The sequence below is a fragment of the Clupea harengus genome, chromosome 5 (assembly GCF_900700415.2).
Source record: "Clupea harengus chromosome 5, Ch_v2.0.2, whole genome shotgun sequence".
NCBI classification, from domain to species: domain Eukaryota; kingdom Metazoa; phylum Chordata; class Actinopteri; order Clupeiformes; family Clupeidae; genus Clupea; species Clupea harengus.
The window spans coordinates 16,302,145-16,319,644 of NC_045156.1; the positions used below are offsets into that span (position 1 = coordinate 16,302,145).

The 17,500-nt window shown below is 48.4% G+C and overlaps 2 protein-coding genes across 2 annotated transcripts in view; both read right to left on the bottom strand.

The window, feature by feature from the left end:
* The window catches only part of si:dkey-197j19.5 (EF-hand calcium-binding domain-containing protein 12), a 15,109-nt gene extending 14,731 nt beyond the window's left edge, over nucleotides 1-378 (bottom strand). The window contains exon 1 of the mRNA XM_031567104.2: nucleotides 1-378. This exon is cut by the window's left edge and continues 482 nt beyond it. Within this exon, the coding sequence (XP_031422964.1) occupies nucleotides 1-7 (7 nt within the window). The 5' untranslated portion in view covers nucleotides 8-378.
* A 7,549-nt stretch (nucleotides 379-7,927) lies between these two features.
* The window catches only part of uroc1 (urocanate hydratase 1), a 15,370-nt gene continuing 5,797 nt past the window's right edge, over nucleotides 7,928-17,500 (bottom strand). The window contains exons 9-19 of the mRNA XM_012831998.3: nucleotides 17,303-17,391; nucleotides 17,040-17,102; nucleotides 16,600-16,779; nucleotides 14,333-14,430; nucleotides 12,650-12,722; nucleotides 12,053-12,242; nucleotides 10,646-10,744; nucleotides 10,174-10,273; nucleotides 9,746-9,827; nucleotides 9,446-9,545; nucleotides 7,928-8,556 (exon numbers count right to left, since the gene is read on the bottom strand). Of these exons, the coding sequence (XP_012687452.2) occupies nucleotides 8,416-8,556; nucleotides 9,446-9,545; nucleotides 9,746-9,827; nucleotides 10,174-10,273; nucleotides 10,646-10,744; nucleotides 12,053-12,242; nucleotides 12,650-12,722; nucleotides 14,333-14,430; nucleotides 16,600-16,779; nucleotides 17,040-17,102; nucleotides 17,303-17,391 (1,215 nt within the window). The 3' untranslated portion in view covers nucleotides 7,928-8,415. The remainder of the gene's footprint in view (nucleotides 8,557-9,445; nucleotides 9,546-9,745; nucleotides 9,828-10,173; nucleotides 10,274-10,645; nucleotides 10,745-12,052; nucleotides 12,243-12,649; nucleotides 12,723-14,332; nucleotides 14,431-16,599; nucleotides 16,780-17,039; nucleotides 17,103-17,302; nucleotides 17,392-17,500) is intronic.

Below are 17,500 nucleotides of genomic sequence, written 5' to 3' on the forward strand. Positions count from 1 at the left end.
TAGCCATAATTTGGCAATTGTGTTAAAACAGCCTACAGTGAATTATGCGGCTACACCGACATCTCAAACTAAGGTACATATGACCATAGCCACAGAAAGGACACACACATACGCTATAAACACACTGTACCATGAAACTGAAATGAAGCCTTCCTGTTAGCACTGGTTACCATGGTCACGAACTAGCATTTCTTTTTGTGAATGCGTGGGATTCTACTGGATTCTACGTCATTCCAGGAGTCCATGGTTTAATGCGCTGCATTGTTATTCCTAAACTTCTTATTCTTTCTCCCACTTCTTCTTCTTTTTATTCTTCGTACAGATTTCTGCTATTAATTCAGCTCGAACCGCTTAACGTAGAAACTTCGTTCAAACTTTGTTGCTTAGGTCTTGTAAAGGACACGTCAGCTATGTATTTTCTCTTCTTTCCTTTCTTCTTTCAATTACTCTGTACATCAATTCCTACTCTTTTTTCAACTTTTTTGTCAGCCTTCTTTGACTTTACAGTCTTCTATCCTCCCTTCCATTTCTTTTACTTCCTCCATGCCATGTCTATTGCCAGCATAACTAAACACATGCAATACCCCGCTAATCAACATAACTGGGCTACAGACAGCGTATGTTGTACCGTGAAGGAGCGCGACAGATCCCGGGTACAGCACACGGCGCGTTTTGCGACGGTCACCAGCCAACTAAATACTAAATAAAATTCCCATACATCCAGCCAGGCAGCTTCTCTCTCTCTCTCTCCCTCTCCCTCTCCTTTCTTATCACATTGCTAATGCCTATAATAACCCACTCACTCTGTTTTTTTTCTTTCTCTCCTAATCTAGACCATCTTCGCTATGGGACGCTGCTGTAGTCTCTCCACCCGGTCTACCTGCAGAAACCCTCGGCCACCGCACTGCCGTACACTTACTCTACCTCATACCCTATGCTAGCATTTATATACAATATATATTATTGCCACCATCGACAAGTTTCTCTGTTCCTACTCCCCTTACCCCTGTAATAGTAACCCTATGAGCACAGTGTATACCCACTAAACTGGTCTTGTCTGTATTATGTATTTACCACCGGATGTCTGTATATATATTGTAATATGATTATGTTATCGGAGGAGGAGTTAATCATACACAAAACACAGAATACACTTTTACCGTTTATTACAACTTATAGTCAAATACATACAACCCAACCACCCGTATTTACACTACCCCAAACACAACTGAGCCTCTCTATGGCCGAATTAAACTAGGGGAGGGGACTGGCCATTAACCCCGGCCGGGGGCTAACTCACCCTGAACTCTAACACACGATCTCACATTAGTCCACAGAAGGTTAGGGCTTCTCTTCTTAGTGCTGCCAAGCGTTCTCCCCTGCGCCCAGATTCAGACTGTCTTTTATATCCCACTCCAGGAACAATCACACAACCTTAACAGGCAACAGGTGTCTCACCCACCTGCAGCCTGTCATAATTAATCCATTGGCGGGGCGTACCCACTGCGGCCAGTAAACAGAGTTCATTACACTACCCCCTCCTTTGAAGAGGATGGCGCCCTCGCGTCCAATATTATTTACATCCACATCAAAGTCTTTGAACCATCCGGGTTGTTTCCGTTGCCTCTGGGGCCGGGAAGGTTCCGAACACAGCGAAGCAGGATCCCGTGCAGGCGACCCAAGTTCCCCAGTCTCTGCTGCTGGCTCAGCCCCCTGTTGTCTCTGTGGTAAAGGGGGACCCACAGCCATTGAAGTATCCTGTGCATGAGGCTCAAGCCCTCCAGCCTCAGACACTGGCTGGGCCTGCTGTTGACCTCCTGGAACAGAATCATGCGGGGGTCTCGGTTGGTGCTGCTCTCCCTGCTGCTCAGCTGCTGATGTAAAGGGATGATCCTCCTCGGTCAAGCTGGCCCGTTCAGCAGACTGGTCTCCCCCCACGACAGGGGCCCTCGATGTGTCCGCAGGTGTTGGCTGGACCAAGACTGGTGGCGGCAAGGGGGGCATAACGAATCTCCCCTGTTGTAGCAGTCCGCTCCCACTGGGTTGACCTCTGGCAGATTGTCCATCACCCTCTTGGGCGCCTGCCCTGAGAGGGACTAAACTTTGATTATCATAACAGGGCTTTAGTCGGTTAAAGTGCACGACTGCTTCCCCAGTACTCCCCTTAAGCCGGTAAAGAACATCAGAGAGCCTCTCCAAAACTAAATAAGGGCCACTAAACTTCTTCTTAAGCTTTGGACATTGTCCTTTCTTCCTTCTCTGGTCCCGCACCCACACTTTCTCCCCAGGCTCATAATACTGGTGTGAAACTTTTAAATCATAAAACCCCTTTTGGCTTTCTGATGCTGCTTGTTGGTGTCTCTGTATGGCTTCTGCCACTGAGCACAACTTCTGTTTCATGCAGTTAACGTACCCATTCAACCCCTCATAACACTCACCACCCCGGTTCAACAGTAAGTCAACTGGCAACACAATCTGGTGGCCAAACACAGCTTCATAAGGTGTAAATTTGGTGCTGGACTGAACACTGCTGCGGTACGCCATCATCACATATGGTAAAATCACGTCCCAATCAGATTGATTTGAGTTTACAAAGTTTGAAAGCATTGTGGTCAAAGTACGATTAAACCTCTCTACCAGCCCGTCCGAGCAGGGATGATATGGGGTAGTTCTTGTTTTATGTATATCGAGTAGAGAGCAAACATGCCGAAACAATTCAGATTCGAAATTCCTCCCTTGGTCTGTGTGTAAGGTGCGGGGTGCGCCGAATCTCAACACGAACTCCGCAACAAATACCTCAGCCACAGTCTTAGCCTCCTGATTGGGTATAGGAAAAGCCTCAGCCCATTTTGTAAAATAGTCAGCAATTACCAAGATGTACCGGTTACCTTTATCTGACTGGGGTAGAGGACCCAATATATCCATAGCTACCCTTTCGAAGGGTCGGAATGTCTGGAAGGTTTGTAACGGCGCCCTGCGTGCCGGTCCGCTGATTTTATTTGAAGCGCAGTCAGGACAAGTTTTGCACCACATCTTTACGCCTTCTGCCCATCCAAGCCAGAAGAAGCGTGTCCGAACTCTATCCATCAGCTTCTCTGTCCCCAAATGACCCCCAGTTTTGCTGTTGTGTAAACTTTGTAATACTACAGGGACCATAGGCTCTGGTATGACGGCGCGACTAGCTTTCCCCTCCTCAATGAATGTCAGTACTCCCCCGCACAACTGAAGCCTACCCCAAAGAGCCACATACGGTTTTAGCTGGGGGCAAGCAGTCCATTCCTTTGGTGCAAAGCTACCGCCTTCTCCCTTAGCAGAGATCACCTGTTGTAAAATTAAATCATTACGTTGTATAGTGGGCAATTCCCACTCAAACTCAGGATCACTCACACGGACCTCGCCCACCTCGCGCTCCCCCAAACAGCGAGATAGTGCATCAGCGTTACTGTGACGTTTCCCCGGTCTGTGCTGGATACTGTAACGAAAAGATGACAACTGCTCTAGCCATCGGGCAACCTGCCCTTCTGGTTCTTTGAAATTATGCAACCACTGCAATGAGCTATGATCCGTTCGTAATAAAAATTCACACCCCAACAAGTAATGGCGAAAATGTCTGGTGAAATAGACGACAGCCAATAGTTCTTTCCGAGTAGTAGAATAATTACGCTCTGCTTTAGACAATGCCCGGGAGCCGTAAGCGATAACTCGCTCCTGGCCGTCGTGCATTTGAGACAACACAGCCCCAATGCCACGGTCAGAGGCGTCTGTGTCCAAAATGAACTGCTTGGATATCTCTGGATATACCAGGACAGGAGCTGTAGTTAATTTATTTTTCAAAATGTCAAAGGCCTGCTGACATTCGTTCGTCCAGTGAAAGGGGATCTTTTTCTCAGTCAATTTATGAAGAGGTTGTGCTATAGATGCAAAATTAGCCACAAAGCGCCTATAATATGAGGCCAACCCCAGGAAACTCCGAACATCGTGAACACTAGCGGGTGTAGGCCACGAGCACACAGCTTCGACTTTTGCCGGGTCTGTGGAAACGCCCTCTGCAGAAATTACATGACCCAAATATGTCACTTCTCGAGAGAATAGGTTACATTTGGCAGGCTTGAGTTTTAACTGGGCAGATTTTAACCGCCCCAATACCTCTCCCAGGCGCGAGATGTGCTCAAGAAACGTCCTCCCAAAAATAATTATATCATCTAAATAAACGAGACACTTTATCCACTGTAACCCACCAAGTACTAGCTCCATTAGGCGCTGAAATGTACTGGGCGCGTTCGTAAGGCCATAAGGAAGAACGTTAAATTCCCAAAGGCCCTGTTTAGTGACAAAAGCGGTCTTCTCTCTGTGCTGTGGATTAACCTCCAGTTGCCAAAAGCCACTAGCTAAGTCCAGTGTAGAAAACCATTTAGCAGACCCCAATGCGTCTAGTGTATCATCGATCCTGGGGAGGGGGTATGCGTCTTTAACCGTGAGATCATTGAGGCGCCGATAGTCGACGCAAAACCGCAAACCCCCATCCTTCTTACGCACAAGGACCACAGGGGCGGCCCATGGACTCTGAGAGGGGCGTATGACCCCCTGACGTTGCATCTGTTCTAATTGAGCTTCAACCTCTTTTTCAAAATGCACTGGGATTTTTCTAGGGTTCATCTTGACAGGCCTATTATCCCCAGTGTGTATATGATGGTGCGTCAGGTGAGTACGGCCCAAGTCTGCATCACCTGTGCTAAACTCAGGGAGGTGTTGACAAAGGATCTCTTTAACCTGTGTGTATTGGTCACTAGTCAAGCCCTTTTCTGGTAGTTTTAGAGCAGCCGCCAAAGAGTCTACACTCCAACCATTTTTGTTGTCCTCCGAGCAGGGAGTGTTGCCACCCTCCTCCAAAACGGCCACACCCACCTCGTAACTACCAACGTGTGTACCCTTGTGCAATTTAATGGGCTCGGCAGACATGTTAGTGACACGAAGAGGAATCTGCTCGGGGGCTGGGCTGGCGATGACCCGCGCAACCAGGACATCATACCGCTCAGACAAGATGTTATTAGGCTCAAACATGCCCACATCAGATCCCTCATAGAGCCCGTCGATTTTGCCGTTAACGAGGACCTCTGCCCGCGCAGAAATAGTAATATCTCCTGCCAGTGTGACTTTGCTAACATCATCTGTACTCAGCGTGCAAACTAAAGGAAAATCCTTCCCCATGAGCTTGCAACGACGTTTACCCACATCGACTATAGCTTGATATCGCGACAGGAAATTGGTGCCCAAAATCACCTGTATTGACGCGTCTACAATCAAAAAATCACAGCTTAAAATTAAATTGTGAAATTCACACACTGTACTCCAGATACCCCAAACCCCCAGCAAGCTACCATTTGCGGCCCTCACACTACCACTATATGGAGCCAATTTAGCATGGGGATCAAGGTCGTACCATAAAGATTTGCTTAGTATGGAAACCATGGCTCCTGTATCAACCAATAATTTACATGGTTGTCCATGAACATGTCCCTCAAGATATAACCCTGACCCAGACCCGATTTTAACAGCACATCCAACAGGGCCACTATGAACAGGGGTGGTGACTTGGCCCTCTAGCGCCACCCGCTTGCGTTTCCCGACACATACGGACAATCACGCCGCATATGGCGAGTGCAACCGCACTCCCAACAAGCTCTAGATGGGCCCTCTCCCTCTGGACGCCAACGACCTCCCCTACCACGCCCACCAGGGTTTACTCGCTGTTGTCCGCCATGGTTTGCTACATTCATTCCGCTTGGATTAACCAGGCCCCGTAATGCACATACCTCTTCTTGCAATTTACGCAGCTCAGTAAACATCGCACCAGGGGTAATGCCATCAGGTGGCCCTTCGGCTGAAAACATTTTTAAAGCTGCAACAGTTTCCTTTTTCTCTAATGATTTTATCTGTTCGAATTCGGAGGCCAAATCCATAGCGGTCTCTAGATTTCCAGGTTTTGCGCTTCGCAATTGAACCCGTACATCTCCACTGCCGACTTTAGCGATAAATTGGTCTTTGGCCAGCATGTCGCGTGTGTTGAAATCAACCGAGGGATAAGCTTTTTCTACTAATCTTCGCAAAGCATTACCGAAGTCTCGTGCACTTTCCCCTTGTGTACGCTGCCTACTGTGTAACTGGGCCCGATTCCAATCCACTTGTTCGGAGGGGCCTAAATGTCTCCCCATAGCTTCCCGCAACGATTTATAGTCAGTACGCGCCGCTGGGCTTAATCCCCGGTAAATTTCTCTGGCTCTACCGACCAGTAGTAAAGCCATCATTTTCAATTTCTTGGCGTCGTTCCACCCATTTATGTCGCTCGCCATGTCAAACTGTTCCGCCCAATCTTCCCATTCCCTATCCCGACCTGAAAAGTTATCAGGCATAAATGCAGGCCGTGACGAAATTGCGGTCGTACGCATCGGGGTGTGTTGTGCGGTCGCTGCCCTACTGGTGCCTGGCGGTCGACCATCTGTGGGTTGCAAACGAGACTCAGTAGCATTTTGCTGCCGACTAGGATCTACAGGATTCTGCATAGTGTTGAATAACTCTTCCTCCGATCCCACCGCTGCCACCAGTGTAATATGATTATGTTATCGGAGGAGGAGTTAATCATACACAAAACACAGAATACACTTTTACCGTTTATTACAACTTATAGTCAAATACATACAACCCAACCACCCGTATTTACACTACCCCAAACACAACTGAGCCTCTCTATGGCCGAATTAAACTAGGGGAGGGGACTGGCCATTAACCCCGGCCGGGGGCTAACTCACCCTGAACTCTAACACACGAGCTCACATTAGTCCACAGAAGGTTAGGGCTTCTCTTCTTAGTGCTGCCAAGCGTTCTCCCCTGCGCCCAGATTCAGACTGTCTTTTATATCCCACTCCAGGAACAATCACACAACCTTAACAGGCAACAGGTGTCTCACCCACCTGCAGCCTGTCATAATTAATCCATTGGCGGGGCGTACCCACTGCGGCCAGTAAACAGAGTTCATTACAATATTTTGTACATCTACCAAATGCAGGCTATGTACAACACCTGTTGTTTCCCTTCCCCTTCTGCCACACAACCCTCCCCATCCCCCCTTCCTATCTCCACCCGGCTGACCTCAAGCAGATGGGTTGCCTCTTATGTGCCGTGGTGGTTCTGCTTAAGGTTCCTTCCTGACTAACAGGGAGTTTTTTCTTGCCCGTGTTGCCATTGTGCTTGCACTAAGGGGGTTTCAGGCTCTGGGCTCTGTAAAGCGCCTAGAGTCAATTGTTTTGTTATGACGCTATATAAATAAAATTTAATTTAATTGAATTGAATTGAATGTCTATATCTTCCACTTTATCCATCGATCATTCTAACATCTCCTTCCTCCAGTCCATTCTTTCCTATTTTCACTCATTCCCTCTCTGTAGAACCTCCATCCGTTAGTTTTTTTCTATCACTCTCCAACTCCTTTTTCTCACACTCCATCTCTCTGCTTCACTCCATTTTCCCTATTCACTCTTTCTTTTATCCATAGCCACTCATGTTTACTCTTCTTTCCTTTCTTCTTCCTTTCTTAACGTTTGCATTTCATGCATTGGTATTTCCTTCAGGAAATACTGTACATATTCTAGTTGTATAATGCTTATAATTGTGTTGTTTTAGCGCAGTACTCTTAGAGTTGTACGTTTACGTGAATAATAACACAGATCATCTAGCATTCTCTGCAAAACAGCCTACTTCGAGTTCAATGATTAGGACTACATGCTAACAGTATTAACAGACTAGCTTGCCCCAACTTTTTCTTTAGCGTGCGAACACACACACACACACACACACACACACACATACCTTTCCCCCCAAGTATTTCTGGGTTAGTAAAGGTATTCGTAATAAATGCAGCACAACCTGTAAATACCGTAGGAAGTTTATTCAAAATACATTAAGCCATAGCTTAAATTAGGAAGCAGCCTAAATCTTTCATAAAAGTCAAAGCAGAACGTGAATTCAAATTCCCAATGCGTGTGATCTTTGACGGCTGAGTAAACTCCGGTCCTGAACTCAGGCTTCATGCCAACAGAATCATTCTTTCAATGATAATGACCATTAACAATATTTGAGTGTGGTTTAAAAAGGTGACAGTAGAATGAATGTAAATAGTAATAATAATAATAATAATTCATTTAATTTGTAATGCACTCTTCATTCAGAATAATCTCAGAGTGCCAAACAGTAAGTGTGGTTTAAAAAGGTGACAGTAGAATGAATGGTAAATAGTAAGTGTGGTTTAAAAAGGTGACAGTGGGATGGATGGTAAAATGTGAATGTAGCCCAGTGGTTGAGTGGAAATGTAGCCCAGTGGTTGAGTGGAAATGCCGTTGTTGCTTCGGCTGTGTTGGCGCACTATCCCTGCAGAGCGCGGTCCAGGATGAGCTCGTCCTGCACGGGGAAGGGCATCGTGACGCGCAGCTGGGACTGGTCTTCCATGGTGCGCTGGATCGTCTCGTAGGCGTTGGAGTTGCCCGACCAGCAGCGCCTTGCCACCTGCCAATCAGAGACAGAGCCAGAGTGAGCCTCGAAAGCTCAGAGATGCAGGCAGCCAATCACAGACAGAGCCAGAGTGAGCCTCGAAAGCTCAGAGATGCAGGCAGCCAATCACAGACAGAGCCAGAGTGAGCCTCGAAAGCTCAGAGATGCAGGCAGCTTAACCCTAACCCTTTCTAACCTCTAAGGAGTAGCAGTAATAATAATAATATTAAACTGTATTACTCTCAGGACAGGGCAACATATATCAAAAGGCCAAAATATACTTCTACGACTCGTAGTCACGCAGTTGCCTCGACGGACTCATTTTCATTAATGGTTGTGGGTGTTGCAAAACAATTTTTTTTAAAAAGATGGCGAACCAAACTAAGTAGGTGATTGTATTTGTACATAAAAGTTGTATGTTTGACTTTTTTTTGGCTTACATTTTTTTTAAGTTACCGAGAAATAGACACTGTGCAATGTAAAAACCATGTTATTGTAAATGAAAAATACGTCTGAGGGTATTTGCGAGGTGTCTGTGCCAGCTATCTAATGTTGGCATACTACTACCCACAAGGTAAACAGTAATAATGATAATAATAATAAACTTTATTACTCTCATTAAAGGGCCACAGAGCTCCAACCCTCTCCAACCCTCTCCAAGCCTCTATAACCCTCTGGCCACAGAGGCTGGGTCTCTCTCTCAACAATCAAACTTTAGCCCATAATTATAATAACCCTGGCACCTTTACAAATGAAAACTTTAGCCCATCATAGATGTATGCCGTTTATACCTTTAGACTGAAATGGCATGTGTGGGCTCTGTATGTGTGTGTGTGTGTGTGTGTGTGTGTGTGTGTGTGTGTGTGTGTGTGTGTGTGTGTGTGTGTGTGTGGTCTGCACTCACCCCGTTAGAGACGTCCCAGTTCAACATGAGGCGAGCTCGCTTCCCTGCCTCCTCTGTGCCGTCCAGCAGCAGGCCAAAGCCCCCATTCATCACTTCACCCCTGCACACACACACACACACACACACACACACACACACACACACACACACACACACACACACACACACACACACACACATATATTTGTCATGTAAGGATGTTTTCACTCCGACCATGTTTACAGAGTAAGGAGGTGTCCTGATTGTCACGTTAGGATGTCTTGATGTTATATCAGGATGTGAAATGTCATTGGTTCTTACCAGCCGACTCCTCCCCCATTGTGAAGGGACACCCAGGTGGCTCCTCGGAACGCATCGCCTGTGAAATTCTGCACCGCCATGTCTGACACACACACACACACACACATCAATTAATAACCCAGGTGTCTTCATGGAACCCCCTTCCCGCACTATTCTGCACTGCCAACAGCGGAGACAGTGGGTCTTATCATAAAGTTCCTCATGACCGTATCTGACAGAATAACAGACAGCATGGATACTGTTGTATATGCTTTTACCCCCCCCCCCCCCCCCCACACACACACACACACAGATACAGACACACACACAGACACAGACACACACACACAGACACAGACAGACACACAGACACACAGATACACACAGACACACACACAGACACAGACACAGACACACACACACACAGATACACACACACACACGGATACCTGCACAGAAGGCAGAGCCATCATACACATTGGACGTCTCTCTGAAGGGGCTGTCTGTTCCACTAACATCGTGGTGGTCCCTACTGATCACAACAGGAGCCTGCACACACACAGGGATGAGAGAGAGAGAGCAGGATGGACAGAGAGAGAGATGACAGAGAGACACAGAGCAGGATGGACAGAGAGAGAGGGGAGAAAAAGAAACAAGGCATGGACTGAGACATGGGTAGACAGAGATGGATGGAGAGGAGAAGAGAGGGAGGGAGGGAAGGATGGAAGAGAGAAGAGAGGGAGGGAAGGATAGATGAGAGGGGGGAAGGATGGAAGCGAGGGAGGAAAGGATGGAGAGGAGAAGAGAGGGAGGGGAGGATAGAAGAGAGGGAGAAGAGAGGGAGGGAGGGATGGACAGAGAGAGGAGAACAAGATGGACAAAGAGAGGAGAAAGAGGCATCTGGCATGAGTGTAAACGTACCGAGACTCGACCACTGGCGATGGCCTCGTTTATTGCCATGGCGATGGCCACTCTTCCCCTCTGGTCTGAGTAGAGGATGCGCGCCTGGGAACCAACGACCTGCAGGCAGGAAAAACACAGACAGCCAATCAGTGGCAGGCAGGAAACACACAGACAGCCAATCAGTGGCAGGCAATAAAAACACACAACCAATTAAATGAATTGCCAGTAAACACAACCAGCCAATCTGTAGCCAGTAATTCAAAAAATTCTTGTTTTCCCTTTAAAAATGTTGACGTCTGACCCCAACCCAAACCCAGGCACATAACACAGCATTATATTATAGAGAGGGAGTACACAGAAAACAGATCTTAAAGACCTGAATTTTTCATCTACGCAATATTGCCAAAATCAGAAAGGTCCTATCCCTCCAAGATGCAGAAAAACAAATCTGCACTTTTCTTACATCGCGACTATACTACTGCGATGCTCTCCTGTCCAAACGTTGCAACAACTCAATAAAAAGCCTCCAACTTATACAGACTTGCACACGCAGAGCCTTCTGCTGCTTGCACACTTAGCACAATAGGAGGCAGAGCCAGTAACAAATCAAAAATAAACATAAATAAAATTCCAACACACCACGCCGCCGGGCAGCCTCTCCCTCCCCCTCTTCAACTCCTTCTGTATCAAATTATGCTAAGGCACAGATACTGATAAAGTGGCCATATAACCTACAGTTAATTGTTTCCCTAAATGTATCTGTTTATTAAATTGATGTTTACTAACCAAATTTTTCCTCTGTTATAGTGCGACCTTTGCCTGATAATGCCGATGGCTGTTTCTCATCACCATAACCATTAAGTAAATATACGCAGCCCAGCTCTGCCAACTCACTTAGTCTTTTTATTCCCCTCCTTGTCTAGACTGTCTCTGCTGTGGGATGCTCCTGTAGTCTATCCACCTGATCTATACACACACACACACACACACACACACACACACACACACACACTGTCTCCGCTGTGGGATGCTGCTGTAGTCTCTCCACCTGATCTACCTGCAGAAACCCTCTGCCTACACCTACACATCCCCACCACACTGTCATGCATTCATTCTACCCTGCTCATGATACATCAACAGACTCTGTGCTAGCCTATTCACCCTACTAAATAGGAGTGTGTGTAAGTGTGAGCGAGTGTCAGTTTCAAAACTGAGTGTGTGTGAGTGTGAGCGAGTGTTAGTTTGAATCAGAGTGTGTGTGAGCGTGTGTTAGTTTGAACCTGAGTGTGTGTGAGTGTGAGCGAGTGTTAGTTTGAACCTGAGTGTGTGTGAGTGTGAGCGAGTGTTAGTTTGAACCTGAGTGTGTGTGAGTGTGAGCGAGTGTTAGTTTGAATCTGAGTGTGTGTGTTAGAGAGTGTAATGTACCATCTTGTGTTTCCCGGCCTCTCGGATCCAGCGGATGTTGTCCCTGTACTGCTGCCGCACGCGCTCCGTCACCGTGGCGCTGATGTCATCCAGGACAGCGCTGGCGATGTCATCAGTCTCCTGGAGGTCAGCGGGGTCACATGACGTACACACCCAACGGAACGGCCCAAAGCCCAGAGAGAATATGTCCCTAACGACAGGACAGAGAGACCATGAGGGGGCATGTGTGTGTGTGTGTGTGTGTGTGTGTGTGTGTGTGTGTGTGTGTGTGTGTGTGTGTATGTGTGTGAAAGACGATGAGGGGGCACTATTCTCCAACAGTGTGTGTGTGTGTGTGTGTGTGTGTGTGTGTGTGTGTGTGTGTGTGTGTGTGTGTGTGAGTGCGAGTGTGTGTGTGGGTGTGAATGTGTGCACATGTTCATGTGTGTGTGTGTTTGTGTGTGTGTGTGTGTGTGTGTGTGTGTGTGTGTGTGTGAGTGGGTGTGAATGTGTGCACATGTTCGTGTGTGTGTGTGAGTGTGTGTGTGAATGTGTGCACATGTTCATGTGTGTGTGTGTGTGTGTGTGTGTGTGTGTGTGTGTGTGTGTTAAACTCACCCCATGATGTGCTGCACATAGGACGGATATCTGAACTCTGTGGCCCCACCTGTAGTTGCCCCTACATCAGCTCCTACGGCAGAGAGAGAGAGAGGGAGAGAGAGAGAGAGAGGGGAGAGAGAGGGAGAGAGAGAGAGAGGGGAGAGAGAGGGAGAGAGAGGGAGGGGAGAGAGAGGGAGGGAGGGGGAAAGAGAGAGAGGGAGAGACAGAGAGGGAGAGAGAGGAGGGAGGGAGAGGGAAGGAGAGAGAGAGGGAAAGGGAGGAGAGAGAGAGGGGGGGAGAGGGAGAGAGAGAGAGCGGGAGGGTGGGAGAGGGAAGGAGAGAGAGAGAGAGAGGGAGGGAGAGAGAGAGAGAGAGAGAGCGGGAGGGTGGGAGAGAGGGGGGAGAGAGAGAGAGAGAGGGAGGGAGGGAGGGAGAGGGAAGGAGAGAGAGAGAGGGAGGGAGGAGAGAGAGAGGGGGGGAGAGAGAGGGGAGAGAGAGGAGGGAGGGAGAGGGAAGGAGAGAGAGAGGGAAAGGGAAGGAAAAGAGAGGGGGAGAGGGAGAGAGAGAGAGAGCGGGAGGGTGGGAGAGAGGGAGAGAGAGAGAGAGAGGGAGGGAGGGAGAGGGAAGGAGAGAGAGAGAGAGAGAGAGAGAGAGAGGGAGGGAGAGGGAAGGAGAGAGAGAGAGAGAGAGAGCGGGAGGGTGGGAGAGAGGGGGGGAGAGAAAGAGAGAGAGGGAGAGAGAGGGAAGGAAAGAGAGAGGGAAAGGGAGGGGAGAGAGAGAGGGGAGAGAGAGGGGGGGAGAGAGAGAGGGAGAGGGAGTACAACAAAGTACAGGCTCAGCGACCATAGTCTTGCAGTAGAAAAGGGGCGACACAGACAATGCTGTCGAAAATGAGCCTCATTTTCTGACGGAATGTACAAAATACCACAATATAAGAAGTGCATATTACAAACAATTTGAAGACATCCACCCAGGTTTCATAAACCTAACGAACCAACAAAAACTACCATTCCTCCTGGGGGAAATAGAGACCTGTAACATTTTAGCATCTGAATATGTGCAGTCCTGCCACATCCTCCGAGAGCAGGCCATACCATCAATAAACATAGGCCTGAACTCATAGTTTTTTTTTTTTTTTTTTTAATCTATTCTCATCTATTATATGTTTTTTCTTTACGTAATTATTATGATTGTAATGTTTTTTATTTAAACATCTTTATTTTATGTAACTTATTATGTAACTTATCTGTTCCTGTATTACCATTGTTGTTATTATTGTTGTTATTATTATTGTTCTTATTGTTTAAGTGCTTTGGCAACAGTGTACCATACATTCATGCCAATAAAGCCATTGAAATTGAAAAAATTGAAATTGGGAGAGGGAGAGGGAGAGGGAGAGGGACGGAGAGAGAGAGGGAAAGGGAGAGGGAGAGGGAGGGAGAGAGAGAGGGAAAGGGAGAGGGAGAGGGACGGAGAGAGAGAGGGAAAGGGACGGAGAGAGAGAGGGAAAGGGAGGGGAGAGAGAGAGGGGAGAGAGAGGAGAGAGAGAGAGAGAGACGAGGGAGAGAGGAGAGAGAGAGAGACGAGGGAGAGAGGAGAGAGAGAGAGAAAGGGAGATATGGTGTGTATTGTATAGTGTGTGATGTGGTGTGTGTGTGTGTGTGTGTGTGTGGTGTGTATTGTATGGTGATTGGGACCCACCTGCCCTCTGTGCCTCCAGCAGGAAAGCGTTGCCGTAGTCCCAGAAGAACATGCCCGCCTGGGACAACCGGTTGATGGCGCTGACCTGACGCTTCAGGCTGGAGCAGAGGACACACACTCATCATGACCACACACACACACACAACACACACACACACACACACACACACACACTCATCATGACCACACACACACACACACTCATCATGACCACACACACACACACACACACACACACACTCATCATGACCACACACACACACTCATCATGACCACACACACACACTCATCATGACCACACACACACACACACACTCATCATAACCACACACACACACTCATCATGACCACACACACACACACACACACACACTCATCATGACCACACACACACACTCATCACCACACACACTCATCATGACCACACACGCACACACTCATCATGACCACATCTCATACTGCCCCCTCTCTGATTACTAGCGCTGAAGAGTCACACCTCCAACACACACCTCCAACACACACCTCCAACACACACCACACCCTCCAACACACACCTCCAACACACACCACCCTTTCAGCAGACACCTCCAACATACACCACCAACACACACACCTCCAACATACACCACACCTCCAACACACACCACCCGTTCAGTAGACACCTCGAACACACACCTTCAACAGACACCTCCAACACACACCTTCAACACACACCTCCAACATACACCACCCTTTCAGCAGACACCTCCAACACACACCTCCAACACACACCACACCTCCAACACACACCTCCAACATACACCTTCAACACACACCTCCAACATACACCACACCTCCAACACACACCTTCAACACACACCTCCAACACACACCTTCAACACACACCTCCAACATACACCACACCTCCAACACACACCTCCAACATACACCACCCTTTCAGCAGACACCTTCAACATACACCTTCAACATACACCACCCTTTCAGCAGACACCTTCAACATACACCTTCAACATACACCACCCTTTCAGCAGACACCTCCAACACACACCTTCAACACACACCTTCAACACACACCTCCAACACACACCTCCCGTTCAGCAGACACCTCCAACACACACCACACCTCCAACACACACCTCCAACATACACCACCCTTTCAGCAGACACCTCCAACACACACCACACCTCCAACACACACCTCCAACACACACCTCCAACATACACCACCCTTTCAGCAGATACCTCCAACATACACCACCCTTTCAGCAGACATCTCCAACATACACCTTCAACACACAACTCCAACACACACCTTTAACACACACCTCCAACATACACCTTCGACACACACCTCCAACACACACCACCCTTTCAGCAGACACCTCCAACATACACCACCCGTTCAGCAGACACCTCCAACACACACCTTCAACACACACCTCCAACACACACCACCCTTTCAGCAGATACCTCCAACATACACCACATCTCCAACACACACCTTCAACACACACCTCCAACACACACCACCCTTTCAGCAGACACCTCCAACATACACCACCCGTTCAGCAGACACCACCAACACACACCTCCAACACACACCTCCAACATACACCACTCGTTCAGCAGACACCACCAACACACACCTCCAACACACACCTCCAACACACACCTCCAACATACACCACCCGTTCAGCAGACACCTCCAACATACACCTCCAACACACACCACCCTTTCAGCAGACACCTCCAACATACACCACCCTTTCTTTCACCTTAGACAACGCCTTTAGAGATGAATGCTCAACACTCTATCTATCTAACCTGGGTCTATCCCACCTGTCGTGGGTCTGTGCCACCTGTCGTGGGTCTGTGCCACCTGTCTATGCCACCTGTCTATGCCACCTGTCTATGCCACCTGTCGTGGGTCTGTGCCACCTGTCGTGGGTCTATGGGTCTATGCCACCTGTCGTGGGTCTATGCCACCTGTCGTGGGTCTGTGCCACCTGTCGTGGGTCTGTGCCACCTGTCGTGGGTCTGTGCCACCTGTCGTGGGTCTATGCCACCTGTCGTGGGTCTGTGCCACCTGTCGTGTGTCTATGCCACCTGTCGTGGGTCTATGCCACCTGTCGTGGTCTATGCCACCTGTCGTGGTCTATGCCACCTGTCGTGTGTCTATGGGTCTATGCCACCTGTGCCACCTGTCTATGCCACCTGTCTATGCCACCTGTCGTGAGTCCGTGCTACCTGTCGTGGGTCTATCTCACCTCTGATGGACGGCAGCTCTGAAGCGTGTCGGGTCGGTGTTCATGAGCTGCTGTGCCTGGCGTAGGCTGAGGGCGGCGGGGTAGTATCCTCCGCTGAAGGGGTTGTGCAGAGATGTCTGATCAGAGCCGAGATCCACTAGCAGCTCACCGGTCTGCTCATACTCCTGCCACAGGCGCTCCCTATGTGGTAAAATACAGAAGTGCACCCTTAAATTATCACAATCAGACATAAAACATTCCGTACTCAGGGATGGCTGAATGCCCCACCACCCCACCCCCCACCCCCTCCCCCATCTGCTCCCAACCCTGTGCACTGGTGTGTATTGTTTTTTACAAATGAAGTTCCTCCAAATTGCACTGCATACAGCAGTTCACACAGCAGGTCATACAGAAAGTGGCCTGAAAGCCACTTTAGCCAGCGAAGGTGTTGGTGCACTTACCACAGGTCCACGATGTTGCCATGGTAACCCAAACTGAGCGCCATCTTGGATGCCTTGGCTTCCCTGTGAACATTTCCAGTTAGAGCAGTCAGAATTTGGGTGTATCGACTGAGCCAAAGAGAGACGTGTGTGTGTTTGTCCCGGAGTGTGTGTTTGTCCCAGAGTGTGTGTTTACCCCGGAGTGTGTGTTTGCCCCGGAGTGTGTGTTTGTCCCAAAGTGTGTGTTTGTCCCGGAGTGTGTTTGTCCCGGAGTGTGTGTTTACCTGATGCGCTGTATACAGTGCGCTATGTCAGAGGTGATTTCCATAAGCCAGCCTTGTTCGTGTCTTTTCTTAAGCGGTGTTTCATCAACCTGAGAAGAGATAACATTCCTGAGATAACATACAGCACACAGTCCTAGCCCTAGATCACATCGAGCATCACCATCAAATATCTCGTCGCTATACGATCTATTCTACTGC